Below are 24,458 nucleotides of genomic sequence, written 5' to 3'. Positions count from 1 at the left end.
CTGTAGTTAATACTATATGTATATTTGAAGTTTCCTAAGAATAGCTCTTAAATGTGCTCATCACACATAAAAAAAGAGAACACTGAGGTGATGCATGTGTTAATTAGATTGATTGTGATACTCATTTCACAGTATGTATGTATATCAAATCTTGTACAATTTAAATATATACAATTTTTGTCAATTATACTTCAGTAAAGTTGGGGGGAAACTTTTTTTAGTCATCAAGCTTATTTGTTAAAATCTAAAATCCTAATCAGCATGCCTGCATTTTCTCAGGAGGTTTATATATTTTTTCTGGTTCTTTTTGATGCTGAATTCTTGTGTCTGCTGAATTAGTTCTGTTGATGAATTGTTTTGCTGCCCCTTTTATGCAGTAACTGTTCCCAAGCGTGTCAGTCTAGATATAGAATTTGGCCCTTTTCTGTTGTTTTACACACCAAAAACAAAGAACCCCATTCACAAAAGGCCTTTGTGTGGACAGCCTTTATGGAAATGAGAATGAAGTAAACAGCAATGGTATTTGCCTGCCTGAAAAGTTCTTCTGGGAATTCCCTGGCGTCTGGTGGTTAGAACTTTGGCATTTCCACTGCAGAGGACCCAAGTTCAGTCCCTGGTGAGGGAACTAAGATCCTGCAAGCCATGAGGCATGGCTAAAAAAAAAAAGTTCTTTAGGTGCCCCACCATGACCATCCTTTATCTCTCCACATATGCCCTCCTCATCTTGGCCGTCTCTGATTGCTCTTTCATTGTTTCTTTTCATCTCTGTTTCTCATACTCCCCTGCATCCTTCTTTCTGTTCTGTAAAGTAAATCATGTCTTGCCATTTTTTACTCCTGTACTCAGCTCCAGGCCCATCTTCTTCTGTCCAGACTCAACAGTGTATTCAGTGGAACAGAAATATCTTTTATTCACCAGTTTCCACTTTATTTACCAGCAGTTACTGTTTAAGTGACAGTTTTTTTCTTTCTGAACATTTGAATTGGGGGGTGTTATACTGGAGAAGGAAATGGCAACCTACCCCAGTATTCTTGCCTGGAGAATACCATAAACAGAGGAACGTAATGGGCTACAATCCATGGGGCTGCAAAAGAATCATTCACGACTTAGCAACCAACAGCAACATACTATATTTTATTCATGATCTTTGGAATTCGCTGCACATTCATGAGGAACATTTAAGTCTAGAGATGTTTCTCGTGTAATTTTGATAGTTTATAAATTTGTCATTGATACCTACAGAAAAGTACACAAATCTTGAGGATATAGTTTGATGCATTATCACCATATTCTGCTCTGAGTCCATATAGTCTAGGATATACCAAGATAATACCAACCTCCAAACAGCACTGACTTGGAATAACACCAGTTGATTCCTTGCTCATGTTGCTTCATGTCTTGGTCTGTCTGTGGCTCTGCTTCACATCATATCTACACGTTGATCAAAACCCACATGTTGTGGAGCGGCCTCTGTCTAGAACTTTACCAGCATTGGAGCAAAGGCAAAAACAGTATGGGGAAGGAATTACTGGTTCTTGAAGCTTTCTCCTAGAAATGGCACATTTCACATGAACTCTGCTTATATTTTAATTAATATTTTGGCCAAAGGAAATCTTAATGTGAAAGGGAAGTTTATCTTTCCTCAAGCTGCTGCTGCTGCTGCCAAGTCGCTCCAGTCATGCCCTACTCCATGCGACCCCATAGATGGCAGCCCACCAGGCTCCCCCGTCCCTGGGATTCTGCAGGCAAGAACACTGGAATGGGTTGCCATTTCCTTCTCCAATGCATGAAAGTGAAAAGTGAAAGTGAAGGCGCTCAGTTGTGTCCGACTCTTAGCGACCCCATGGACTGCAGCCTACCAGGCTCCTCCATCCATGGGATTTTCCAGGCAAGAGTACTGGAGTGGGGTGCCACTGCCTTCTCCGTATCTTTCCTCAAAGAGGGGCAGTAAATATTTTAAAAGCAGTATTACAATTTACCACAGATTTTACATTCTTACTGGGGCAAAATCAGCTTATTTAGTATCTTACAAACCAGGTGTTTTTTAACCCAAATCATTTTTGCTTATTTTTTCCTGTTTTGTTTTTGCATCAAAATTGCTTCTGAAGAGTTAACATCTTTTAGGTGGAATGAAAGAGATGGAAGCTTATAGAAGAAAACAAATGTTTACTTTCTAATTTTCAGGTGGTTTTCCCCACATTTTTATGATCCTTTTGTAATACTTTTTGTTTCCTTGAAGCAGTTCTTACTATCCAGAATAATTCATTTTGCTTCCCCACCCTCCACCCTACTAAGCACTAGGGGATGAACGACATTCTATTTTTGTCCCCTACTAGATACCTAGGCCCTAGCACATTGTGTGACACTGTCTCAAAGAGGTGTTGTGTTGGTTAACTGTATCACTGCACATAAAATGCTTAGAACAATAGCTAGCACAAAGTGAGCACCCAACTACACAAGCGATTGTAGTAGAACAATATCACAAAGAAGTGTTACAGTAGGGGGAGGAAAGTACAGGAAACCTTGTCCGGAGCTGAAACCTGAAGGACAGCTTAGGTGGTTTAGGGGGTTGGAGGAAGGAGGGGGATGTATCGTAAGGCAGAGGAAATGGTATGTGCAGAGGCTCTGGGACAGAAAGAACATGCTTCTGATGTCCTGAATGTGTGTCACATATCCAAAGAAAAATGTAACAAGCATACTTTAAAGAAAACTCAGCCTCTGAGAGGAAATTTTAAGTGTAAATATTTTGTGTGTCTTCCTTATTCAGGTACTTGAAAGCTTGCGGGAAAAATTCTTAAGCATTTCATTGAATACTGTCAATTTGATACATCACAGGGTTTGCTCTTCTGTAAATTTTTTTAGGCATACAAATGGTGCATTGAGGCAATGAAAGAAATCACAACAAGCTTACCAGTCAAAGTCGTGGTGGATGTTTTAAGACAAGCTTCTAAGGTAAATATAATGTTAAAATTATTAAATGGATTATAGAGTTTAATAAGCTTCAAATTTGTGTTAATTAACCTGCTGTTTGGGGGCTTCCCTGGTGGCTCTGCCTGCCAGTGCAGGAGACACAGATTTAATCCCTGATCTGGGAAGATCTTTTGAAGAAAGAAATGGCAGCTCACTCCAGTATTCTTGCCTGGAGAATCCCAGGGACAGACGAGCCTGGTGGGCTGTAGTCCATGGGGTCGCAAAGAATCAGACACAACTGAGTGACTGAACAGCAACAGCCACCACCTGCTATTTAAAAAATTAAGTGTTGCATACTCATGGATACCAACATCTATTTTCTAAATTTTTCTGCTCAGTTTCAGGAATCTGGCTTCTTCTTAAACCTTTACAGCAACCTGAATTCCTTATGCCATGATTGTATGGGCTTCGGTCACTTTTCTGCTAAAGGATATCCTAGTATTAAACCTTTCAGTCACAGTATTGCAGTCTCACAGTGTGATAGCTTTCTGTTCTTGACCTGATAGGCAATACTTACATGGTGTTTCTTCTTACTGGGTAAAAAAAACAGAATGAATTAAGTCTTTGAAATCATTTAGTAATATTTTTAAATTGCTGCTTTAGTAAACTGAAGCTTTAAAGCATTGATATAATTTTCAGATATAGTATTTCCCAGAGCTTTTCCATTTTGAATATTCCACTTTGGCTGGTTTTACTTATGGAAATTTCAGTTAGAGGAATTTTTCTAAAATGACAGATTTAGAAGAGTCTTAAGATTTCTATAAAATTTATTAAGTCATTTTAGAGCAAGTAAATAGCATAAATATTCAGGTAATCATTAGAGCTAGAAGAGACAGTAATATGTTTTTTAATTTAAAACATTGAATATGCATTTAGTATAAAAACAGCTTAATTTATGTGCAAGATTTATATTTCTGTATTTAAATGATACTTAAAGTCTACTGACTTTCCCATGAATCAGAACATTTTAAGAAGTAATAGGAATACTTGGAATTCTGTACATTTAAAGATTATTAGATGGAAAACTTCCAGATAGTTTTAAGCTACTGGGATATAAATAAGTACTTTAGGAAATAATGGTGAACCCTCTCCCCACCCCACCCCCACTATTTTATTTTATTTATTTATTTTTAGATGTAAATAACATATTTAATTTTTTTAATAGATAGAATTGAAAGCAGGTTTGTTCCCCAACAATCTAGATGGAAAATGCCCTTTCCCATGAAGTTTTCTACGTATAGATAAATACGCTCACCAAAAAGCACCTCTTTGAAATACTATTAACTTCATTAATGTCTCTGTGCCTCAGTTTCATTCTCTTTAAAATGGGAATTTTGAAGAGACCTTACTTGTAGAGTTTTCCTTTCATTAAATGAAGCAGAGCATGTAAAACACCCAGGACATTGCTTAGTAGAGCTAAGCAATGTATTTCATTTAGTTTTTTTTTTTTTTTCCCTAGACTACAGAGCTAGTCATCAAGACAGTATGGTACTGGCACAAAGACAGAAATATAGATCAGTGGAACAAAATAGAAAGCCCAGAGATAAATCCACACGCCTATGGACACCTTATCTTTGACAAAGGAGGCAAGAATATACAATGGAGAAAAGACAATCTCTTTAACAAGTGGTCCTGGGAAAACTGGTCGACCACTTGTAAAAGAATGAAACTAGAACACGTCCTAATACCACACACAAAAATAAACTCAAAAGTGGATTAAAGATCTAAATGTAAGAACAGAAAGTATAGAGCTCCTAGAGGAAAACATAGGCAAAACACTCTCTGATGTAAATCATAGCAGGATCCTCTATGACCCACCTCCCAGAGTAATGGAAATAAAACCAAAAATAAACAAATGGGACTTAATTAAACTTAAAAGCTTTTGTACAACAAAGGAAACTATAAGCAAGGTGAAAAGACAGCCTTCAGAATGGGAGAAAATAATAGCAAATGAAGCAACTGACAAAGAATTAATCTCAAAAATATACAGGCAAACCCCCTCCCCCCCCCCACTATTTTAATAACATGTAAGAATGGGAATATATGAGCTTTTTAAGATACCTTTGTTATAACAGTTTAGTTCTGGGCATGACTGAAAATTTTAAGTTTTATAATTACTCAGGATATATACACATCTGTTTATAATGGAATTTTCAAATACTTGGAAGGAAAGAAATTACAAATAGATCCATTCTATTTATGTTTGAAGATGTTTTTTTCTTTTTAACCATTGTAGTTTGAATATATAAATCGTATTTGTTTTAACACATTCATTAACTGTTTGTGAGTTATTTAACAATTTTTCATTTCATCTTTAGGCTTGTGTTGTAAAACGTGAATTTAAGAAAGCAGAGCAGTTAATTAAACATGCAGTGTATTTGGCACGGTACGTGATTGTTATTAAAAATACCATTTAAAATTGTCTCTCTCTACTTTATATCCTAATAGTTTTGTATCTTTTTATAGGGATCATTTTGGATCCAAACACCCAAAATATTCTGATACACTGCTAGATTATGGGTTCTACTTACTCAATGTAGATAATATCTGTCAGTCTGTTGCAATTTATCAGGTATGTTAATAGTTACACTTTTTCTTTCAACCTAAATTGACTTGCTGACCTATAATTTGTTTATGGTGTATAAACTACTCTCAAAAAATAACTTTTTCGGAGCCCCTTCTCATATATGGCACACCATTATTTTACTAAATAATAACAGAAGTAAAACTTAACTTCTTTAGGAATTAAAGAAGTAAAACTTCTTAAGACTTACTGTTTTAGGAATCAAAGAGGCTCATCTAGGGAAAAAGTTTGGAGTTGTGGGTCAGTATTTAGTAGTTTTCAATTTTTTCATTTACCCAGATGATGTCTTTGTTGTTACTTTAGCACAAATCATTATAGTGCCTTTGTAGTAGCAAGAAGGGTAGATAACAGTTATTTTAGGCCTTAGTCAATCTTAGGTACATGATTTGTTATGCCATCACTCTGGACAAGGTATCCCTGATTTTATAGTTTATTTCTGAAAAGGATATAGAGAAAAAACACTAATGTAATTCCTAAGACATGTGAATGACTTTTATTAGTAAGCCATTGCCTTTTAATTCAGACTTACTCTTCAGAAAATCAAGCCGTGAGTGACTTTTATGTTCTGTTGTGTAAATTTGGAGAAGGAAATGGCAACCCACTCCAATATTCTTGCCTGGAGAATCCCATGGACAGAGGAGCCTAGCAGGCCATGGTCCATGGGGTCGCAGAGAGTCGGACACGACTGAAGCCACTAAGCATACATGTGCTCTAACTACAGCAGAACTTTTTTCCAAAACTGATGGGGTTGAGTATATAAAATATATATTTAGGTCACTAGACTACTTAATTTAACTAGGTAGTGTTTTCTAAGCATTCACAGTATTATCAGTTATTTTCTTGACTCTTTCAGGCAGCCCTTGACATTCGGCAGTCAGTGTTTGGTGGCAAAAATATTCACGTAGCAACAGCTCATGAAGACTTGGCGTATTCCTCTTATGTTCACCAGTATAGCTCTGGGAAATTTGACAATGCGCTGTAAGTTCTACTTTCCTTTTCATGAGGAATTAAATGCTATTGCTATTTTGTTTTGTTTTGCTTTGCTTTTTCCCTAACACAGTACTATTTCATGTATAAATTAATGGATTAAAGTTGTCCTCCTGGAACTTTAACAAGATCCCTAAAATGTTCTTTAAGTCATTTAAAATCATCCCAATTTATAAGCCATTCATTTAGAGCGTATGTGGTTTGACATTGAGACTTTTGTATCATCATATAAAATGTCTTTTTTTTAAGTATCTCCTTCAGTAATTTTTCCTTGACTAATACAGTGGTGTACAAACTTGATCATAACATGCAGAAATACTGAATGACAGTCATCTTTTTTAATGCATAACTGAGCTTGTAAGAGAGAGAGGAAATTCCCAATGGCCAATAATGGACTAAAACCCAAAAGGTTAGGCATGAACCATGGTGTAACTGTTCTGGGGTGGTAAGGCTTAGAAGGCCTTAGAAATTTCTGTAACCTTGGTTGAATACCAGTCCTGGTTTTAAGAGATAAGGCATTAGGCCACAGGAGGCTGTGACTTAAAACTGAAGCCAAGATCAAAGCTACACCCTCAGGGAAAGGGTAGACCAGGGAAAAAACCGCCCACTGGCAAGAGGGGTGACATGGAAGATTGTCCATCTTAGGCTGAGCTCTCAGTTGAACAAAACGAGCCTCGTGTGGGGAATTTATAGGCTATAGACTTCTCCCTTGTATTTGGGCATCATGCATACAGGAAACCCCAAACCGAGGAAAACATTAAGAAGTACTTTGAGACTGCTGATTTCTTTTAGGATGCTTTTAAGGAGAAAATACAAAGCTCTTGGTAATAATTAACCTTCAGTCCAAGCCATACAGACTTCCCTTAGACCTAACTCTACCTAAGATGAACTCACCATAAAAAATGTTTTTAAATAAGGGAACGTTTTCTCTGTGAGTGAGTCAGAAGGCATGATGAACAAGATTAGAACACTAAAAATATCAGTTAACAGAATGTTTTGGTTGATGCTATAAAGTAAGGATTCTTAGATGACTAAGGGTATAAATGGGTTGGCAAACTATGGCCTGAAGGCAAAATAAAGGTTAATTGGAACCTGGCAGTGTTCATGCACTCCTGTTTTGTGTGTGGTTGCTTTTATGCTTCAACAGCAGAGTTGAATAGTTGGGACAGAGTGTGTACCACATAATCTTGAGATATTTACTGTATGGCCCTGTACAGGAAAAAAAAAATTGCTGACACTGATATAAAAGAAGGAATCAATAATGCTTTAGAGGGAAACTTAAGGAAAAAAGGCAGATATAAAAATAAACTGAGGGAACTATATGTATATCTGAGTCACTTTGCAATATACCTAAAGCTTACACAACACAGTAAATCAAGTATACTTCAATAATACAAATAAATGGGACTTCCCTGGTGGTTCAGTGGTTAAGACTCTACACTTGCACCACAGGGAGCATGAGTTATTTCTGGTTGGGGAACTAATATCCTACATGCCGCTTGGAGCAGCCAAAAATACACAGTAACATAAAATGACCGATACATGCTGCAGCTTGAACGAATCTTTAAAACACTGTGCAGGTGAAAGAAGCCAGCCACAGAGGACCGCATATTATATAATTTCATTGCATGAAATGTCTAGACTAGGCAAGCCTGTAGAAACAGAAAGTAAATTGGTGGTTGCCTAGAGTTGGGGGAGTTGGAGGAAAATGAAGTGACTGCTAATGGGCACAAAGTTTCTTTTGGGGGGGATGAAAATATTCTGAAATTAATAGTGATAGGTGCATAACTCTGAAATATGCTAAAAACCTTCTGTTGTACACTTAAATTGTGGTATGAATTATGTTAATAAACACTTATTATGAAAACAAATTATAATAGCTAGAATTAGAAAATAGTCATTGACATTAAAACTCAGTAGACAAATTAAATAGCATTAGATACAACTAAAGAGACAGCAGATTGGAAGATAGATCTGAGAAAATTGATGATTGCTTCAGTTCAGTAGCTCAGTCATGTCCGACTCTTTGCGACCCCATGGACTGCAGCATGCCAGGCCTCCCTGTCCATCACCAACTCCTGGAGTTTACTCAAACTCCTGTCCATCGAGTTGGTGATGTCATCCAACCATCTTATCCTCTGTCGTCCCCTTCTCCTCCTGCCTTCAATCTTTCCCAGCATCAGGGTCTTTTCCAATGAGTCAGTTCTCCACATCAGGTGGCCAAAGTATTGGAGTTTCAGCTTCAGCATCAGGCCTTCCAGTGATATTCAGGACTGATGTCCTTGAGGATTGACTGGTTTGATCTCCTTGCAGTCCAAGAAAGATGGGAATAGAAGGTGTAGAGTTGTTTGAAAGGAACTGGTAGATAAAATAGACAAATAACTTGCCTTCTGTTTGACAGGATGAGCCATGAAACAATAACCAAACATGTCAGATGAGAATATATGCTGTGAAGAAGAATAAAATAAACTAAGAGTTTAGAGAGTGATGGTAGATTTTTTTAGGGTCTTCTGTATAGGCTGATCTGGAAAGACTTCATTGAGGGTAAACCATGTGGATATTCAGGGAACAACCATTCCAGAGAGACAATAAAACAAATGCAAGAATCCTGGGCTAGAACTGCTTCACATGTTCAGAAAATTGCCATTCCTATGTGGCTAGAAGGGAAAGAGGGAATTACTTCTGATAATGGTAGGAGATGTGGTCAGAGAGGTAGCCCAGTGAAAGATCATACTGTATTAAGCCTTGTAGGCTGTGATAGTAATTTCACAGTTGGTTATGAGGGAGATAGATGGGAATCCACTGGGTGTTTAAAAGTTCATTTAATTATCCTTCAAATAAAAATAAATTAAGGGAGGGAAAAAACTCAGTGTACAAAAGATTGGAATGTTACAGCGAAACTTGTCCTTTACCACAGCTAGTTTTAGGGATTCTACCAGTATTATGTTGTAAATTATGGGGGTTTTAATGCCTAAATTATTTGTAACATAAAAGAAATGCCAGAATTTATCTTCTGTATTGCAGGTTTCATGCAGAAAGAGCTATTGGTATCATTACCCACATCCTACCTGAAGATCATCTTCTTTTGGCTTCTTCAAAGAGGGTGAAAGGTACCCTTTGTAATCTGGTCTCCTATAGATAGATAGATAGATGTATTTTAAGACTTCTTTAGCTGTCAATTATAATAGATGCCTACTATCTGACATTTTAAAATTGATTAAAATAGGAATATTTGTTGATTTCCTCAGAATTAGACTGTATATTACTAAAACAGACAATCACTGATTTAACATATTTGCCCACGTCTCTAAGAATTTCCAGTGGTTCATAATGAAAAGTTGTTTGCTTCTCTCATACAACATTGTTAGTAGGCTAGAGTACCCTTCTTTCTTCCTTCCTTCCACTTGCCTCTTCCCTCCTTTTTCTCTTTCCTTTCATTCATTCATGCCTTTCTTTTGAGGGGAGGATTGAAGAATCACCGTGACATTGCAGATGGGTTTTCACACGCCTTCACCTTTATTGTGCAAGACTCTGAAACTGTTTCATATCAGGTTACCTTTAGTGTTGCAAGGCTCGCACCACATACCACTTTCTTCTTTACTTTTTAACTCTTCTGCAGTCACTTACCAAGGGCCTTTGATTTTGCTGACGATTGGGTCACCCATGTGGTAATTCCTTGCATGATGAAGAACTTTTACCTTAATTCTGGAACTAGGCTTTACCTCTCCTTTAGGTTTGCATTTTTGAAGTCATGCAAGTAATACATGATGTCAAGAATTAAAAGAGAAAAAATTAAGTTACTTGAAATCTCATCAATCCAGAATCAACATGTGGGCAAATATTTTTTTTAGGCTTTTCTTTCTTTGAAGACTGAAATGAGTGAATAATTTTTTTTTAGTTCTGTAATCTGCTTTGTTCACTCGATGTAGTACAAACATTTTCTCATTTCAATACGTGTAGGTATATATCCTTTTTTCCGATGTTTTTTCTAGTTTTCTAATGTTTTTAACTGCACCTGTCTTATTGGACCTCTAAATTTTTTTTAACCTTTTGTTCTTTAAAAATGCTACAGTGAGCTAAATCTCTTACTTTTTGTGAATATGAACAATTTTCCTAGCAATAAAATTGCCCGGTTAAAGAATATATATTTGTAAGACTTTAAATGGAGTTTGAGGGTCTCAAATAGGACTTTGAAGTTAAATTATCTTCTTATCTGATTTGACTGGTCAAGTGAGTTAGGAGGAAACCAGTTCTTTTACTTCTATTTGGTTAAAGGTTATATAGTTTGCAAATGTGGTTTCACAGTTTTCAAGAGTGGTTAGGTAGTCCTTGACACAGTTTCACAATTTAAAAAAATTTGCCTTTTCATTCTTGTCTTTCTTCTGTTTGCTTAAAAAACAATTTACGTCAGCAAAGCAAACCGATCTGGTAAAATAGAGAGTAATTCTGCAAAATAATTTGTTGTGTACTGTTGTTTTTCTTACATTTGAAATCCATTATACTATGCAAAATAGAATGACCCCAAAAGTGTTTTGTTTTGTTTTTTCATTAAAATGGAATACGCTCATCTTTACCAGTTCTTTGGTGTGTTATATGGTTTATGGTTCTAAACCATAAACATATAGAAGTGTATACAAGTAACATTTATAAAATTCATTTCTAAAGTTTATGTTCTGATGAGCTTTGATACATGGTTTGAAAGTGCACTGATTTTGTTGCCTTCTTATTTAGCACTTATTTTAGAGGAGATTGCTATTGACTGTCATAATAAAGAAACTGAACAGAGGCTGCTTCAAGAAGCTCATGATTTGCACCTGTCTTCACTCCAACTAGCTAAAAAAGCTTTTGGAGAATTTAATGTACAGACTGCAAAACACTATGGAAACCTTGGAAGACTTTATCAGTCAATGAGAAAATTTAAGGTAGGAGCACATTTTACTGTATTTTTCTGTCTAAGTAATCTTAGGTAATAAAGTACAATGTGAATAATAAATCTTAAGTAATGCTTCTTCAGTAATCTTAAATTATAAAGTATACATTTATTATACTTCCACATTATTTCACATAAGAATTGAGAAAATAGCTAGTATAAAACAGTCAAAATATAAATAAAATTCAAAAATACAAACCATAGAAAAATATATATATCAGACTTAAAACATAGCTCTTAGCTAATAGTTTAAATTGAACACTTAGAATGCCTGACACATAGTTAGATGTGCAAGAAATGTAAGATAATGCAAGTATTGTATAATTGTAGTGGTAAAAATATACTGAATTTAGTTTCCTTTTAGAACTTTGGGTTATAAATTCTTATTACTGTTGATTCCATTCAGTCTCTCAGTCATGTCCGACTCTTTGCGACCCCATGAATCACAGCGTGCCAGGCCTCCCTGTCCATCACCAACTCCCAGAGTTCACTCAAACTCATGTCCATCGAGTCGGTGATGCCATCCAGCCATCTCATCCTCTGTCGGCCCCTTCTCCTCCTGCCCCCAATCCCTCCCAGCATCAGGGTCTTTTCCAGTGAGTCATCTCTTCGCATGAGGTGGCCAAAGTATTGGAGTTTCAGCTTCAGCATCAGTCCTTCTAGTGAACACCCAGGACTGATCTCCTTTCGGATGGACTGGTTGGATCTCCTTGCAGTCCAAGGGACTCTCAAGAGTCTTCTGCAACACCACAGTTCAAAAGCATCAATTCTTATAGAGTCACAGTAAGAAAGGAAAGAGAGTTGCTATCTAAGACATTCATTTTTATCTGAAAATCAGTTTACACATTCCTCAGTTAACCTGTTTATTGAGATAAAAATTGTCAAAACTCCAAAAAACGAAATAATAAAATATACTTCTATGTAAAAATTAATAAAGAGTTTCTTAACACAGTTCAATTAAATTTTGAAGTGTGTTAAATTGAAAGAAGTTTTCATTTTAGAATATTTCGACATTAATTTCTTCTAACAGCTTTTTATTACATGGACACGTTTTCTCTTGTCATTTTGGTGTATTTCAGTGTTTCGTCAGCTTATGTGCATAGCTTCCCGAAGCCAGTGATGCTTCCTGTTAGGCAGCTTTTAGAACAATGTAGTGTCTTCTCTGATCAGATTACCTTACGCCATCCATAAACTGTTTTTGGCATTTAGAAGAATGTTACTAATTGGATAAGAGTTGTTGACATAGTAAAAAGTATAATCTAATGGTTAATACAGCTTGATTATTTTTCAGGAAGCTGAAGAAATGCACATCAAAGCAATTCAGATTAAAGAACAACTTCTTGGTCAAGAAGATTATGAAGTAGCCCTTTCGGTGGGACATCTGGCTTCTTTATATAATTATGACATGAATCAGTATGAAAATGCTGAGAAACTTTATTTGCGATCTATAGCAATTGGTATGTTACTTTAAAATTGTTTTAATTGATAAGAGATCAACATGTCTTACATGTTGTATAGGGAAGTGTTATTATTAAGACTTAAATGAGTTTAGAGCTGCTCAGGATCTCCAGGAGCTACTCAGAAGTCTTCTAAAACATTTTGCTAAAGATTATTTATCGATAATTGAAGCCAGTAATAAGAAATATGACAGTAGTGTGTCAAGTAAAGGCAAAAATAGTTATTTTAAAAATTTGTATAAACACTACCTCTAGCCCATCCTCACCCTTCTCCTGATTTTAAATTAGACAAAGTTGAGCTGTTTTAGAACTTGATATAAATGAAATACAGTGTATCTTTTTATATGCTTTGTTTCTTTTGGTGAACATCAATTGTAAAATACATCAGTGTTGTTCATATCCCTGTTGCTTGTTAATTTCCAGTGCCTTGTAATATTGTATTGAATTAGTATATCATTATTTATCCATTCTACTATTAGTTGACATTTGAATTGTTTTCAGTTCAGACCGATCACAAAATAAAGTACTGTGGTCATCATCTAATGTTGTGCCTGTTAAAACTCTTCCCATGTTTTTATTGAATTTGTCTGTCACTTTCTTCTTGGTTTATGGAAGTTCCTTATATACTTTAGATGTAACAAGCCCTTTGTTAGTTAAACGTGTTGCAGATAACTGTCCCTCTACTGCTTGTTTCTTAACGGTGCCTTTCAAAGAACAAACGTTCTTAAAGTTTAATGTAATATTAATTACATATAATATTGTAATTATTGCTCTTTTATTTTATGGTTGGCACTTTTTAAATTGTGTTTTGGAAATATTTTTCTACCCCAAAGTCAAAAGATACTCTTTGGGGAGATTATCTTCTGGAAATTTGTGAGGTAGTGATCAAATTTCTTCCCCTCTTCCTTTTTCCCTTCTGTATGGATATACAGGTTGACCAGGACCATTTTTTCAAAACACTGTCTTTCCCCTCTGCTGTGCTACCTTTGCCTCAAATCATATATCCGTGTATGTGAAGATTCCTCGTTATCCATAATAGATTATCTTGCTTAACCCTACAATACACGTAAAGTAGTTTTAGAATTGTTAACCCGTAGTACTATGAACACCAGTGTTACTGCTTAGAGCCTAATAATTCATTTACATTTTATCTTGTCCTTAACCTGAAGGTATATAATCAGAATACTGTATTCAGAATTTACTTAGGTTGCTTATCTCCCTGCCACCTGCTATCAGTTAAGTTACTCATTTACGAGAGAACTAGGTTCATTTGCTTATGTTTGTGTAACATTCCCCGTTTTTATTTAGTCTGCTAAATTATTTGACTGTGAAATATTAATACTCTGAAAAGTTAGAACTGTGGAGTTCCCTGGCAGTCCAGTGGTTAAAACTCCTCACTGTCACTGCTGAGGGCCTGGGTTTGATCCGTAGTCAGGGAACTAAAATCCCACAAGCCACATGGCATAAAAAAAAAAAATAGTCAACTATACAGAAAGGTCTTCTCACAGATGTGTGACTGCCCTTAATTTCTCCTCGCCAGTCATTCCTGTGAGTAACTGGTCTTGTTAGTTTCTCATCTATTTTTTCTGGGTTTTTTGTTTTTGTTTTTTACTTTTGACCGTGCTGGGTCTTGTTGCTGTGTACGGGCTCCTCGTTGCCGAGCACGGGCTCTCGGCATGCAGGCTTTGGGAGTTGTGGCACGTGGGCTCGGTAGTCGTGTCTCTCAGCGCTAGAGCTTGGACTCGGCAGAGTGGTTGTGGCTCGCTGGCTTAGTTGCCCCAAGGCATGTGGGATCCTCCCAGACCAGAGAGCGAACCTGTTTTCCCTGCATTGGCAGGTGGATTCTTAACCACTGGATTACCAGTGTCGTTCTTCTGTATATTTCTGGCATAAGTGTTCAGAGACATAAATATTTTACTTTACATAAAAGGTGGCATACTCCAGATACTTTGCTTTTTTAGAAACAGTATGCCCTGTAAATGAGCTGTGAGATCTTCATGAACTCCCTTCAAACTGAAATTTTATAATTTTATTCTAGAGAGACCAATGACCTTAGACAAGAGAATTTTTTTTTTTTAAGTCTTAGAAGTAGGCTATGAGTAAGACTGTGTTAGTAAACCCTGATAAAAGAATTGAATCTGTTTCAACTGGAGGGTGGAATGATTGGGAGTTTGGGACTGATATAAACACACTGCTGAGTATAAAACAGATAACTAGTGAGAACACACATCGATGTTCTGTGGTGACCTACATGGGAAGGAAATGTAAAAAATGGTGGAGACATATATATATCGGAGAAGGCAATGGCACCCCACTCCAGTAATCTTGCCTGGAAAATCCCATGGGTGGAGGAGCCTGGTAGGCTGCGGTCCATGGGGTTGCTAGGAATCAGACACGACTGAGCGACTTCACTTTCCCTTTTCACTTTCATGCATTGGAGAAGGACATGGCAACCCACTCCAGTGTTCTTGCCTGGAGAATCCCAGGGACGGGGGAGCCTGATGGGCTGCCGTCTCTGGGGTCGCACAGAGTCAGACACGACTGAAGTGACTTAGCGTAGCATAGCATGTGTGTATGACTGATGCACTTTGCTGTATAGCAAGAAAGTAACACAATGTTGTACAGCAAAGGTATTCCAATAAAATTTTTTTAATTGAATCTATTCCTTTTAAAAGGAATAAAACAAAGACACCCTATTTTAAAGAACTAAGCTTGTATTGTAGAAACTACTTGTTATTTCATTATTTGAGCTTCCTTTTTTTTCTGTTTACTTTCAGGGAAGAAACTTTTTGGTGAAGGCTACAGTGGACTGGAATACGATTACCGAGGTCTCATTAAACTTTACAACTCCATTGGAAATTATGAGAAAGTGTTTGAGTATCACAATGTTCTGTCTAACTGGAACCGGTTACGAGATCGGCAGTATTCCGTGACCGATGCTCTTGAGGACGTCAACACCAGCCCTCAGTCCACTGAAGAAGTGGTGCAGTCCTTCCTGACTGCGCAGAATGTCGAGGGACCGAGCTGCTGAGGGAAGACCTCAGTTCACTAACTTACCTTTTCCCAGATTCCAGGGAATTCATACTGTGAAATCAAAACCGTGTTTTTTAGGGGGCTGGAATTTGCATTGAAACACTGGTCCAGTCCTTTGACCCTATTTGGGTGATCCCTTTCTTGCAGAGTGTCCGTAGGAATAAGCATATATTCAGTTATATTCAGCATGTACCGCATGTATAAGTAGTCTGGCCCGTATTTTCAACCTCGTAGAACAAACAACAGGAATTTTTTGTTTTCTTTTTTTAAACAAAAAGTAATTCATTTTGCAGAAAGCCTGAAAGAAAAAAAGAACCCCTAAATAAAACTATTTAAGAGTTTAAAAGAGTTGCATTCTTATTATGTAAGGATGATTTTAACAACTTTTTAACATATAATTCTTCCTTGAGGAGGTATTCAATACTGTACTGTAAAGAAGTTTTATGAGGAAAATCTTTATACACAGTATAGAAAAGGTAACACAACTACTAAGAGCAGAGGGGCATCCTTACCTAGAGAAACGGGTGCAGCCGCTCCAGGGCTGCATGACCAGGGGGAAGGACTGTCAGATTCATCTGAACTGGACCAGTGTTGACCTGTAAGTAATAGAAAAGCTGATAAACCAGCAGTTTTAACTCTTTGGTTGTTTTGGTTTTGTTGTGTTTTTTGGGGGTACAAAAAGGCAAGATGCTCTGATAGCTTTTGCTAACAGGACCAGGAGGATCTGAAAAGGACCAGCCTAATGTAGAAAGGGGTTATTTGGACCAGAGGTTTTAGATGATTATTTTAGCCCCTGCCTTTACTTTTATCATAGAATGATTTCATTTAGATGTATTATGAAAACTGATAATACAAAAATTGTATTCATGTAATAGACACGAGATGAGGGAAATTTGGCAGTTTCAGTGGCATATCTTCAGTCAAGGCACACAGATGGCAATGCCCTAAGCAAGTCTGTAAATACCTGCTGCAGCCATCCCTCTCATTTTATATGCTACCCTAATAACGCAGTTCGCAAGTATATTGGCTGAGTCATGAAATAGCTCATGTCCAGATGGGAATTTTAGGTCAGTGTTTGGTTTATGGGGATTAATGGAAAAACAAATGCCGCCTAATAAGCAATTCTTAGAAATCCTTCATGTTTATGATAAAAAAAAAATTGCAAGCAATAGATCATTTTATATGAAATTCAAGAGTCAAATGTAAAGATTTCCCCTAATGATATATCTATTTCACTAACTCCTCTTTCTGTTTATTGGGTTTTGATTTTTCATTTAAGCCAGTCAAGTTGTTTAATGTTGAGGTAATATTCAAATTTGAGAAGTTGTAACATGTAGCAATTTAAGAAACAAAAAAGGTCTGTTGCCGTTACCTCAGTTCTTATTATAGTGGCCTGTTTGGTGCCTCTATAGTTAAGAATCAGGGTTTTCCCCCCTATTTTCAGGGGTTCATGACTTGGCTGTTAAGAGTTGTTGCTCCTGGCTAATGCTTGGAGTGGTCTGTGGGTGGGTGGATGTGTGCTGAATTTAGGTTTTCTGTCTAACAGGCGTGTTGGGATGGGAGGGGGGAAAATCTAGACTGCCCACCACGTGGAGTGCAGAAGAAGTAATTGGAAATTTCAGATCAATTCAGTTTTAAACACTTTTTTGGCCTTCCCAAATATAACCTTGTTTAAAGCTGTTATTTGCCATCTTGTTAGTTATGATCCCACCGTTTTTAAGTTCCCAGGAGGGGATTCCCTAGGGGAGGTGGAAGAAATGAAACAAGCCCAGATGTCTTTAAGATGATAGCTGTGTGATTTCGAACGCTGGGTTTAATCCTCATACTGAATTATTTTGAATTGAAAAGAGCGCATTGGCACACCTGCGCCTCCCCCTCCCAGTTAATTGCAATCTAATGCCGAGGCACCTCTTTATTAATTACCAAATAGTCTGTGTGACCAAGGACTAACATTTTTAAGTTACTCAGCTCTATCCTCATGGGCCTATATATTTAATACCTCCAAAGATTTTAAGGATAGGCTTTGTATACTTTTGTTGATTATTTAGAGTCCTGTGGTATGTTTGTGGTATAGGAATGTCATGGTAAATTGTTTTCCAATAAATATTTTGAAACTTGTGTTTTCATATGAAGTTTTTTTTTTTTTTTAATCTGTATTTTTGGTTTTGTGCATATACAGCGTTTCCTAGGATAAAATCCAGCAAATGACTTAAGGCCTCATCTTCTCTAATTCAGTTTGAACTCAGATCACACTCAGTGATAAAGCAACATGATATTTAGAAGCCTAGGATCACAGGGTGATGTTAAATGACAGCCAGTTTTTTTTAAAAAAAAAAAAATTGTTGATAGTTTGCCATATTGCCATTGCTTTAATGTAGTTTTCTGTAAATCCATATGCTTAATGCAGACACTCTAGATTGAGAAAAGAGATTGCCAGTTTCTGATAGTGATATAACTTAATATGCTATTATTTCTGGTTCTAATGAAGAATAATACCCTAATAATTTTAAGTGTGGGTTTTATCCTTTTAGTTGGAATGCTTAGGATAAGTTAGGGAGGTGAATATCATCATGATATATGGGGGTAGGGGAAAACAGTCTCAAAGAAAGTAAAATTTACTTCACAATAACCAATTGCTTGAACAGATTTTTTGTATATGGTGGGGTTGTGTATAAGAAAGCATAGACCAACTTAAAAGATTTTTCTGGCGGTTCAACTAAGTAATATTAAGTAAGAGGCCTTTGGTCTCGTCCTTTCCTGGCTTTGTTCTCTCTTGTACTCGGGTTTTTTCCCCTAAAGTTTGGTGCTGCTCAAGTTGGGTGCATCAGGGAGCCCATAACACTCCTGTACCACACAGGTGGCCAGTCACTCCTTTGTTCAGTTTCAGAGAGCCAGTTGAGGGTTTTTTAGACCATAATTTTTATGGGTCGCCAAAGCTGACTTTGCCCAAAGCATTAGGACCCTTACATTATCAAAGCTCTGTCTCTGTTCAGCAGAAACAGCTGGCTGTTGCTTTGGAATAGCCTCCTTGCAGGTGTGCTTTGTTTTGTGAAAATGAAAGATTAGACAAGACCTTTGTAACACTCTTAGCCTGTTAGAGTTCATAATTTTGAGAAAACCAGATCAGGCAGCTGCAGTCTTATAAATAGCGTGCCATTTGGCTGCTCCTGACAGTGCAGACAGGATGCTGAGCAGTAGACACATGCCTAGAACATGACTGAAACTTTGGGCCATACTTTACAGATGAAAAGAATGGTTTGCTATGTAGGAGGAGGGACAGCAGGCTTTCCCCGCTATCCAAAAGTAGTGTTGCAGTGAAACCTCTGTAAGCCAAAACAGGTGAACAGCAGAGTGGCAGTTAGCTTAGGGCACATCTTGCCAGTCGATGCACAAAATACACTGAGATAAAGCTCAGAAGCTCACACAGGTAAAGCTGTGGCGGCTTGAAGCTGAGGTGCCGAACGTAGTTCCAGGAGAGGAGCGTGGCGGTGCCCTCCCACTGCTCACTGCTGCTGCCTCCTCAACAGCCACGCGTGTGCAGACACACGCGGAACGCCATTTTTGCTGTTCACCTTTTTTCGTGAAAGTGATGGTTTTGGATCTGTTTTCGGTTAGTAAAAACAGGCGCTAATGCAGGTCTTTGATAAAAGCAAAGTAGGATAAAGTGAACTTTGAGAAAGAGGAGGATACCTGTACTAAACTGTCACTCTATTTTTTTCCCCCTGAATCTGTAGCCTGGCTACTTCCAAACTGTTCTTTTTCTGGATGGCAAAGTTACTACTGGAAAAATATTTATAAGTAAAAGTGTCTCTAAGATTTATTTTTGCTCTAAGAATTAGCATATATATTTCACCTCTTGGAGGACCTCAGTTCTTGCTAGAAAATTCCTTTTTTCTTTTTTTTTAATCTGACATTTTAATTCATCTCCAGCTTGAACATTAGTAGTTGTCCGCAACTCTCAGGAATGTTTTAGGCAGAAAACTGGTTTTACCCTGTTGGTGACCTGAAGGAGTGTGCTTGAGGATTTGTTAAAATAATTGCTGTTCTTTAATTGCAATCCTAGGCATCTATAGCATGAGTGGCCTTAGTGAGTTTGTTGAAGTGCACATTTTTCTTTCAAAAGTAAAATTTAAGATTAAAAATATATGCTCTATATAGATATCTAGAAAACTTGGTTTGTGGTGCACAAGCGTTGGATCCCTAAATAACTCTGCAGGTACCGTTTGTATACATTACTCATTTCTGTAGATTCCTTTTATGGGAAGATCTGTTGCCATGGTAACTAAAAACTTTTCACTTCAGTTCTACTTTTATGATGTGAATGAATGCTATGTTTTATTAAATATTACCAGGTCAGTACTATTTTTATACTTTATTAAGCAACCGGGGATTTTAGTTTAATAGACTCAAAAAGCTCTTACGGAAACAAAAGCAAATCACTATCCATTCTTTACATGAAAATCCCCACTAATAATGCCACAGTAATTTCTATAGAAATATCTAAGGTCATTGATGAGTTTTTTAAAGACAATTCTTCATTGTGTCAGAATAACCTTTCATATCACCCTTACCACAGACTTGTAGTGCCCACCATTATTTGTAACCATTAATACCATACTAAGTATGTTTGTAACCAGCATTGTGATATATTCTGTACTTGTATTGCTAAAAATGAATTATTGACTTAATAAATATAGTGTTCCTGCACTCATAGTGTATCTGTTTCCAGTTTAGTTGTGCTTACTTTTGGTTGGGACTTGGGACTGTTTAAACATCACAGACTCTTTTATTAGCGAAGAACACGAGAGAGACTGCCAGAACTGGAGCAGCGGTGCCCTCTTTCTGGTGAGACGTGTGGCAGAGGAGACGCTTGGTAACAGCACCTAAGATGGTGCTTATGAAAGTAGTTTGGAAACACAAGCACTGCATGAATGCAGAGGGCTTTCGGGACTTTACAAAAGTAATCACACCCTTCTTTTCCCTCAGCTCACGTGAAGGCTGAGGAAGGGTGATGAGACAGATAAAGCTCTGCTGGGTGTCTGTCAGCGGCGAAAACCCTGGGTGTGGGTTATGGTTCTAGCCCTGCCTCTTAACGGTAGGAATTTGAGATGTGTCATTATAAGCCTCTTTGTGTTCATTTCCTCGTATGAAAGGTGGGGTCAGCTTAGGTCTTTTTAAAAATCCACCATGAAACAGCATGAATCTAAAGCAGTGAAAACAATGACAGGAAATGAAACCAGATTATGAAGAAAACTGATGAATGTTAGGCAAAGCCCCACCTTCATTTGGCATGGTCAGCATTGACTTCCATCACCTGCCACCTTTGGTGATACATATATCACCAGTTTTTTTTTTTTTTTTTTTTTTGGCCGAGCCATGTAGCTTCGAGATCTTAATTCCCTGACCTGGGATTGAACCTGCATCTTCAGCAGTGAAAGCGCAGAGTCCTAACAACTGGACCACCAGGGAATTCCCTGGTGTTCCTGAATTTAAATTTATTTCCTTTTCCATCTCCATGACTGAACATGCTCTTCTATTGTTTGAAATGCCATTTCTTGCATAAACTCTCATCAGGCTGAAAGGACAAGGGAAGCTTGAGTTGCCACTTGGTGCTTAGTTATGCAGCATTTTATTTGAAGTTTTGTTAAAGCTGTTGTATGATCGTATGTACACCCGTGTTCACAGCAGCATGACTCACCATAACCAAAAGGTGAAAGCAACAAAAGGTAGTCCATACACACAGCATAATGTTCTTCTGCCTTAAACAGGAAGGAAATTCTGACTCATGCTACAATTTGGATGAACTTTGAGGGCATTATGTTTGTATACGCCAGTCACAAAGGGGAAAGCAAGTAAATGGTGTTTATGATTCTATTCACATGAGGTATCTAGGCTAGTCACGCTCAGAAAATTGCATGATAGTTGTCAGGCTGGGGAGGAGGAAAATGGGGAGTGGCTGCTTCATGGGTGTAGAGTTTCAGTTTTGCAAGATAAGAGTGTTCTGGAGATCAGTTGCATAATTAACACCACACTTACAAATAGTTAAAATGGTAAATTTTATGAGTTACTATAATTTTTTAAAGTTTCTGGATAACTGCATAAAGCAGTTAAGTCAGGCATGATATATGAAGTTTGAAAAGAGTGTGAGTATACACTTCCAGACAGTATATTGATAAGCCTTGTGAGATACATTTGTGAATTAGAACATTGATGTAACATGTCAAAATTGATTGGCATTTAACTTGCTGCTCAGCACAGAATCAGGTGGTTTTTCACTCATCAGTTCAATTCACTCGCTCAGTCGTATCCGACTCTTTGCGACCCCATGAATCACAGCATGCCAGGCCTCCCTGGCCATCACCGACTCCCGGAGTTCACTCAAACTCACGTCCATCAGTTGGTGATGCCATTCCTGGAGTTCACTCAAACTCAACGTCCATCCTGTCAGCAATGCCATCCAGCCATCTCATCCTCTGTCGTCCCTTCTCCTGCCCCCAATCCCTCCCAGCATCAGAGTCTTTTCCAGTGAGTCAACTCTTCACATGAGGTGCCCAAAGTACTGGAGTTTTCAACTTTAGCATCATTCCTTCCAAAGAACACCCAGGGCTGATCTCCTTTAGAATGGACTGGTTGGATCTCCTTGCAGTCCAAGGGACTCTCAAGAGTCTTCTCCAACACCACAGTTCAAAAGCATCAATTCTTCGGCACTCAGCTTTCTTCACAGTCCAACTCTCACATCCATACATGACCACTGGAAAAACCATAGCCTTGACTAGACGGACCTTTGTTGGCAAAGTAATGTCTCTGCTTTTCAATATGTTATCTAGGTTGGTCATAACTTTTCCAAGGAGTAAGCGTTTTTTAATTTCATGGCTACAGTCACCATCTGCAGTGATTTTGGAGCCCCCAAAAAATAGCCTGATACTGTTTGCACTGTTTCCCCATCTATTTCCCATGAAGGGATGGGACCAGATGCCATGATCTTTGTTTTCTGAATGTTGAGCTTTAAGCCAACTTTTTTACTCTCACTTTCATCAAGAGGCTTTTTAGTTCCTCTTCACTTTCTGCCATAAGGATGGTATCATCTGCATATCTGAGGTTATTGATATTTCTCCCGGCAATCTTGATTCCAGCTTGTGTTTCTTCCAGCCCAGCGTTTCTCATGATGTACTCTGCATGTAAGTTAAATAAGCAGGGTGACAATATACAGCCTTGACCGAACTCCTTTTCCTATTTGGAACCAGTCTGTTGTTCCATGTCCAGTTCTAACTGTTGCTTCCTGACCTGCATATAGGTTTCTCAAGAGGCAGGTCAGGTGGTCTGGTATTCTCATCTCTCTCAGAATTTTCCAGTATATTGTGATCCACACAGTCATTTGGAAAACTCAGCAGTGGCCACAGGACTGGAAAATGTCAGTCTTCATTCCAATCCCAAAGAAAGACAATGCCAAAGAATGCTCAAACTACCACACAATTGCACTCATCTCACAGACTAGTAAAGTAATGCTCAAAATTCTCCAAGCCAGGCTTTAGCAATACGTGAACTGTGAACTTCCAGATGTTCAAGCTGGTTTTAGAAAAGGCACAGGAACCAGAGATCAATTTGCCAACATCCACTGGATCATCGAAAAAGCAAGAGAGTTCCAGAAAACATCTATTTCTGCTTTATTTTCACTCATGCTGCTACTTAAATAGTTTTGAGTATTATTCTGTTCTGTTAGTGGCTGTGACCCATTGCCAGTCCACATTCTACAACTGTTGTGTTGGTATTAGAGTCATCACATATCTCTATACAAGATGAAAAAGGAAAAAAAAAAAAAGACTAGTTATTTAAAAAACCACCCTCGGCACTTTTTGACCAGGAGGAAGTTTACCTAGTATGTATTTGATCAGACAAATCAAATCTTTAACTTTTTAGAACTAAAAGCTGCTTTAGATAAATCTTATCAGAAGGTGAGAGTTCCAGGGAGCCAAGGTGCTTATGATAAAAATGAAGAATTAGAAGTGGAGCTGGACAGAAGTAAGAGTGCTTGTTTAGAAGCGGTTGGGATCCCAAATGGCTGCGTATTTACAAGTGGAGACCGTGAGATCATAGGGTTACAGCAGCAGGTGCTGGCAATGACCTGGGGTCTGGTACAGTTCAAAGGAAGTTCAAGGTTTTCAGTGATGCAGGGATGTGGCTGAGACCAAATCCTCCGTGGTCACCCACTCCATTTCTGTGTGCCTGAACTGTGAGTGGGTACCCACTCCAGTTATTCTTGGGCTTCCCTTGTGGCTCAGCTGGTAAGGAATCTGCTTGCAATGTGGGAGGCCTGGGTTGGATCCCTGAGTTGGGAAGATCCCCTGGAGAAGGGAAAGGCTACCCACTCCAGTATTCTGGCCTGGAGAATTCCATGGACTGTATAGTCCATGGGGTCGCAAAGAGTCGGACACAACTGAGCGACTTTCACACATGAACTGTAAGTGGGGCTTCCCAGGTGGCGCTAGTGGTAAAGAAC

General features: G+C 37.9%; 1 protein-coding gene across 1 annotated transcript in view; it reads left to right on the top strand.

The window, feature by feature from the left end:
* The window catches only part of APPBP2 (amyloid beta precursor protein binding protein 2), a 59,736-nt gene extending 39,068 nt beyond the window's left edge, over positions 1-20,668 (top strand). Inside the window, exons 6-13 of the mRNA XM_005892308.3 lie at positions 2,863-2,952; positions 5,289-5,356; positions 5,437-5,542; positions 6,408-6,532; positions 9,566-9,651; positions 11,273-11,463; positions 12,763-12,928; positions 15,706-20,668. Coding sequence (XP_005892370.1) covers positions 2,863-2,952; positions 5,289-5,356; positions 5,437-5,542; positions 6,408-6,532; positions 9,566-9,651; positions 11,273-11,463; positions 12,763-12,928; positions 15,706-15,959 — 1,086 coding nt within the window. The 3' untranslated portion in view covers positions 15,960-20,668. The remainder of the gene's footprint in view (positions 1-2,862; positions 2,953-5,288; positions 5,357-5,436; positions 5,543-6,407; positions 6,533-9,565; positions 9,652-11,272; positions 11,464-12,762; positions 12,929-15,705) is intronic.
* The last annotated feature ends 3,790 nt before the right edge of the window (positions 20,669-24,458 follow it).

The sequence above is a fragment of the Bos mutus genome, chromosome 19 (genome assembly GCF_027580195.1).
Source record: "Bos mutus isolate GX-2022 chromosome 19, NWIPB_WYAK_1.1, whole genome shotgun sequence".
Classification (NCBI taxonomy): domain Eukaryota; kingdom Metazoa; phylum Chordata; class Mammalia; order Artiodactyla; family Bovidae; genus Bos; species Bos mutus.
Note: the sequence above shows the minus strand (reverse complement) of the source record. Positions and strands in the feature narration are given on the sequence as shown.